Source organism: Fulmarus glacialis, unplaced genomic scaffold (assembly GCF_000690835.1).
Source record: "Fulmarus glacialis isolate BGI_N327 unplaced genomic scaffold, ASM69083v1 scaffold39067, whole genome shotgun sequence".
NCBI classification, from domain to species: domain Eukaryota; kingdom Metazoa; phylum Chordata; class Aves; order Procellariiformes; family Procellariidae; genus Fulmarus; species Fulmarus glacialis.
The window spans coordinates 21,096-26,706 of record NW_009222021.1 but is presented as its reverse complement, the minus strand read 5'-3'; the positions used below and the strand labels follow the sequence as shown (position 1 = coordinate 26,706).

Genomic DNA, 5,611 nt, shown 5'->3' with positions numbered 1-5,611 from the left:
TACAATCACGCCCTGTGTTGCACAAATTACAGGGATCCGGCCTCCTTGACGTAGGGAGAACAAGAAATAATAAAAAAAAAATAATAACAACGCAAGAGGACAAAAAGTACAGGCAGATTAGGAACGACAAGTCACAGCTCACACTCATAACGGCACGACTGCGCTCGCGCTGTGGGGTGGCAGGGCCCTGCTGTGAGGCTCGGAGATCCCGCGTGGAACGTCACGTGCGTCCGGCGCCTTCAGGGCTTCCTCCCCTCCGACGTCCTCAGGGCACCCGGCGCGGGGAGAGCGAAGACGACAACGATCACCACCCTGCACCAGAGCTGCTGGATCCACGCTCTGCCCGGCCCCGGCCCCCGGAGCAGGCACAGCCGCAAGCCAAGACATCCGTCCTCCTCTTGAGCCGGCAGTAGCTCTCGCGCCAGAGCTGCTCCAGCCCGGCCCCGTGGGGATGGGGCAGAGGACGGCCCGCAGCAGCTGCGTCCTTGCTTTCCAGTTCAGGGACTGACGCGGTTAAGAGCGGAGGAGGTGGGTGTCCACGAAGCTCGCGTCAGGGTCCATCGGCACTTCCAGTCCATTCCAGGCGGTACTGCGCTGGTTCTTCCTACGCGGTGACCATGCACGGAGCCGACAGCAGGAGATTCAGACAACATTAATCTTCTAGGATGGAGAGAGATGACTTCACAAGGGATAAATAGAACTTTATTTAAATAAACATTTGTGAACATCTTTATACAAATTACAAGTCCCCACACAATCCTCCAGCTCTGCCTAAGCGCCAAAGCTGCCAGGAGGGCCTTTGAGCAGATCCACCAGGATGTCGAGCAGCTGGCTGTGCTGGTGGTGCAGGTCCCCAGGGATAGCTGCCATCTCATAGCACAGGCACGTCTCCACCATCTTGGAGAGCGACACACGGAAATCACGCAGGAGGCGGATGGTGTAGGAGTCTCCCTCCAGCACCAGGAGATCACTGTCTGTCAGGGAGACTGTTGCTCGCCAGCCATCATCTTAGTGGGAAGAAGAGAGGAGGTGAGAAGCAGGAAGGGTGCTGACCTGTTCCAGCCCATGCTGGCCGCTCGGCCCTCTCCCCCACCGTTACCAGGGGCAGCGCAGGTCCTTCTCACACGCATTTTAGCCCAGAGTCCGGGGACTCAACTGGGCCAAACAGTTCCCACAAAAGCCAGGCAGCACTCTGACCCATCACACTGGGATCCTCCCGCTGTTTCCCACAGGAGGTGACTGATTGCACAGCCCGTCTGAGCTCGAGGGCTGGAGACCAACCGCAGCACTGCCAAAAACCCACGGGCTAAAGCAACACATCCACGGGGAGAAGGGCTCACTCCTCCCCACACACCAGCTCAACTCCTCATTCCCCGAGGATGAGCCTCCAGGCACAAGCCTGCTTGCTCAGCCTGCCTGTGGCTTGGTTTCCTTGTCTCCCTGGAGAGCTACAGCTGAGAACAGCTCACAAGTCATCGCCTTTGTGGCCCCATTACAGCAACACCCAGTCCAAAGCAAGAAGCTTAGAAAGCAGGGGAAGATAGTTGGCCGAGGGAAGAAGCAGAGCTGCTCATAGTAGGGATCAGGGGTAGCCACCTTGCAGCCCCTCAGACGGTGGCACAGCTGTAGGAGCGGGGTGCCTGGGGCGTCAGGAGGAGCCTGCAGCGGCACAAGAGGACGTGCAGGTGGAGGCGTCGGCCCCGCCGCTGCTGCAGCACTCACCTCGGACATGGATATCCGTGTCAGTCATGAGCAGCACGGCCAGCGGGTGGACCTGGGAGGAGTCCCGCACAAACACCCCACCGTTGGACTTCACCGCCATGAAGTATGTTAGCCAGCGGCTGTACAGCTTGGATGCCTCCCTGCACAGGGGAACAGCTTCGTCAACCGCAGGCAGAGACGTGTCGTACTCCAGTACTGGCACACGTGTCGGAGGCAGTGCCGGGGTCCTCAGCACAGCCAGCTGGTGCTGTGAAGTGCATGGTGTGGGGTCCCCGCCCTCCCACGGTCACAGACACACACAGATCACCCACCTGTTGATTGTTGACTTGTGGAGCAGAACGGTGCCAGCCTTTGTCCGATACGCGTAGCTGTTGGGTTTGAATTTTCCTTGACGGGTCACTTTGCCTTGTCTCACCTGAAACGAGAAGAGCATCTCAAACACCTGCACAACCAGCAGGCACTGCCCACAAGCAGCCAGCCTGGCTTTCCCCAACAATGGTCTCTCCTACGTGTGTGTAGGGGCAAGTATGTTCCTCCACTTCCAGAAACTCCGCTGTGTTAGCGGAGTACAGATACGGGGTGACCAGATCTGGCGGTCACTGAACGCCACGCAGGGGAGGAAGGAGGAGGACGCCGCCACCTCAATGGTTCCCAGACCAAGCTACAAGAAGCCAAGCACAGACCCGTGCAGGCTGGGGGGCCGACTCCTCACAAGGAGGGATCCAGGGACAGCACTGGAGCAGCACGCAGAAGCACGAGCAGGCAGCCTGCCTAGGACACACGCTTCCAAGAGAGCACAAGCGTCTCTGTCACCTCGACACTTCCCTGTGCTACCCGCAGTGACCAGCAAGCCCAGGAGAGTGATGGCAGAGCGGGGAGCCAATACCTGGATGAGGTTGGGGTAGAGCCCCGCCATGAGGACTCCCTTGACCAGTTCTTCCTCTTCACTGTACTGGTTACATACGGACGAGGGCATGGTACAGTCAGATGGGGACGACACCAGGAAGGCTTCGTAGAGGTTCTCAGAGAACTGCTTGACAAGGCCTACAGGGAGAAGACAGCCCCAGGGCATGAGATTCACCCTCTCCTTCACCCCGCTGTGAATGAAATAACCTCAGCAGGGCAGCACCAGCTGTGCGTGCTGGTGGAGGCTCAGCCTCGGCGCTAGGACAGGAGACCTGTCCTGCCTGTGGCCTCCCCGGCACACAGGGCTACGTCTGCACTCACGAGTGCCAAAGCCAGAACCCACGCCCAGTCCAGCAGTCACCTGCCCAGTCTACCCCATTCCTGCACCATGTTCTTCACCAGTGCTTCAGCCTTTTCAGAGGACAGAGGGGACAAGCAGGCCTCTGGGACTCACCATTGATGAAGCGAAGGCTGGGGCCGTACAGGTAATAGTCCTGCAGGTAGTTATCCCTGGCACGACTGTCTCTGCGTCTCAGCACCTCCTCCCAGCCTGCCACAGCTCTGACAAACGCGAGGTGATCGCTCCCACTCTCCCGACTCAGAACAGCCTTGGCCTGGGAGACAGACACACGTGTCAGCCAAGCGGCAGCCCCCTCCCTACCTGCTTTCTACCTTCCTCTAGGAGCGGCTCCTCACCTTGTCCACCTCTGCACGGTTTTGCAGGCTGCTGCTGAAGGGGTCCCGGGTGAGGCAGGAAACAATGACGAGCAGAGGGTGGAGGCAACGGTAGATGGACGCCAAGACGATGGCCTTTGCCAGCCGAGGATCTGTGGAGATCTGGGCAAGGCGTTTGCCCAAAGTGGTGAGGGCTTCTCGCTGGTCCAGCACACCTGCAACAGAGCCACCCGCGAGGGCACATCCATTAGCATCGAGTGGGGCCAAAGTGTTGGCCAGTGGCTTCGGGGAGGTGCCAGGAGAACCCGCCTACTGGGCTTGGAAGATTTCATGTAACCTCCAGAAGAGGCAGACAGCACAGGTGCCTGCAATAAGCACCCAGAACCTCCCAGGTCTAACTGACCCGAGGCCAAAGAAAAGGCTGTAACAGCCATATGACAATCCACAAGACCCCAGCTATGAACTCCAGATCCCAGCTTTTCTTCTTTCTCTGCCCTCCCCCCCTTTCTTTTTTTAAACATTGAGAAGTTCTCCCCAGTTCTTGAGCAAAGCAGTATGGGGAATAAAATAGCACCACAACGCGTGAGGTTTGGGAAGTCCCTATCAGCTGCCATCCCTATCTAGGGTCAATCCTGCCCAGTCTGTCCCACAGGATCCTGTGCCAACTCCCACTTCCCATGTTTAGACAGCAAACATGTTTCCATCACACCCACACCAGGACACAGCATTAGCTCACCGATCTCCTGCAGCAAGATCACTGCTTCATCCACAGCTTTGATGTCAGGGCTGTCCAGAGCCTTGGAGAGAAATTCAACTGCCTGCAACACAGCGGGGGGGAAGGGAAAAGAAAAAAAAAGGGCACGTTTCCCACACAGAAGTGTGGGAGAGCCCTGGGGAGCCCACTGCCCTGCCCCAGGGCCCCAGACTTCAATCCAGTTTCCCTCTTTGTTTGCCGACAGGGATATGAGCTCAGCCCTCTCCATTCTTGCAGTCTTTTAGACATACTCTGTAATCTAAGTAACCTATACATTTCCTGGTCTTAACTTCCCTAGAAATTAGAAGTTAGTTAAAAGTTAGGAGTTAGTTAAAAGAACTAAAGTAATCAGCATCTTGGGTTTTTCCTACTCATGTCTGTGGTCAAATCACATCTCTGGAACTGGCACCAGGCAGGCCGCATCCTGCTGGTTCAGTCGGCTGCAGTCTTGCGGGCATGTACTGTGCTTACTGTTTTCTCCGGCATGTGGATCTTGGCCTGAACCACCAGGTTCTCCAATGGGGTGCGTAGGATCTCTGGAACCTGGTAAGTTGGCATCTTGTCCAGGCGGCTGCGAGGGAAGAGGTGATAGGCAAATCCCGACTGACAGCGGCCAGCACGCCCTCGCCTCTGCACCACATTTGACTTGGACACCCACACCGTTTCCAGGCAGGACACCTAAGAGAAGAAGGATTAGGCACGAATGCTCTCACGGCTCTCTGTCCTGTTTAAACGCAGCCTTCCATCCAGTCCACTGAGCTGAGAAACTTCTCACGACTGATCAACCATCCCGCTAAAGGACAAGGGAAGCCTTTCCCACTCTCCTGCACCTTGCAATGCCGGTCTCCAGCAAGCAGCAGCGTGAAGGCCTGAGCCGCTCCGTGCATGGGCGAGACCCTGATGCCATCTGCTGGACACCTGCCTTGGCCCCACATCACCGCGCTCCCCAGGGCTCATCAGGCTGCTCTGCTGGGAGCTGCCAGCGAAGCGCGGTCCCCGCCTCCCCCACGCCAGTCCTGCTGCGTGCTAGCACAGGCAGAGTCTGCATTATGAGACGAACTGGATTAAAACTGGGCACATATAAAAAGGTTGTTTTTAAACTAGAACCGTTCCAAGGTGCGAATTGCCACCCGGCCCTATAAGATGTTCTAGCACAGGGAGGGGAAGGGGCAGCAGCGTACAGCCAGAATCCCTTCTTCCAAGAGCAACAGTGGCGCAGCTGCCTTCACGTTACGAAAGTGTACGTATAAGAGCCTTTACAGGGCCTAACGCCGCCAGAAATCAGCTGCCTTCACGTTACGAAAGTGTACGTGTAAGAGCCTTTGCAGGGCCCAACGCCGCCAGAAACGTGGCCTGAGAGCAGCGTAAACCGTCCCGCTTAAAGCTGACTAACAAGCTAAGGCATTGAGGTCAAGATAGCTTCAAACAAGAGCAGTTTATGGTGAAATCATAGAAAAAGGCAGAAAGCAAATGGAAAAGCTACAGATGTTAGACGGTGTAACAGAGAGATGGGAAGGGAGCAGGATTTGCCTTAGATCTCTTTGAAGACACCAG

General features: G+C 56.7%; 1 protein-coding gene across 1 annotated transcript in view; it reads right to left on the bottom strand.

Moving 5' to 3' along the window:
* Nucleotides 1–528: 528 nt before the first annotated feature.
* DHX30 (DEAH (Asp-Glu-Ala-His) box helicase 30) overlaps nucleotides 529–5,611 on the bottom strand; it is an 18,862-nt gene continuing 13,779 nt past the window's right edge. The window contains 8 exon segments of the mRNA XM_009581320.1: nucleotides 529–1,007; nucleotides 1,723–1,862; nucleotides 2,034–2,137; nucleotides 2,609–2,766; nucleotides 3,083–3,242; nucleotides 3,325–3,518; nucleotides 4,040–4,121; nucleotides 4,529–4,735. Coding sequence (XP_009579615.1) covers nucleotides 772–1,007; nucleotides 1,723–1,862; nucleotides 2,034–2,137; nucleotides 2,609–2,766; nucleotides 3,083–3,242; nucleotides 3,325–3,518; nucleotides 4,040–4,121; nucleotides 4,529–4,735 — 1,281 coding nt within the window. The 3' untranslated portion in view covers nucleotides 529–771.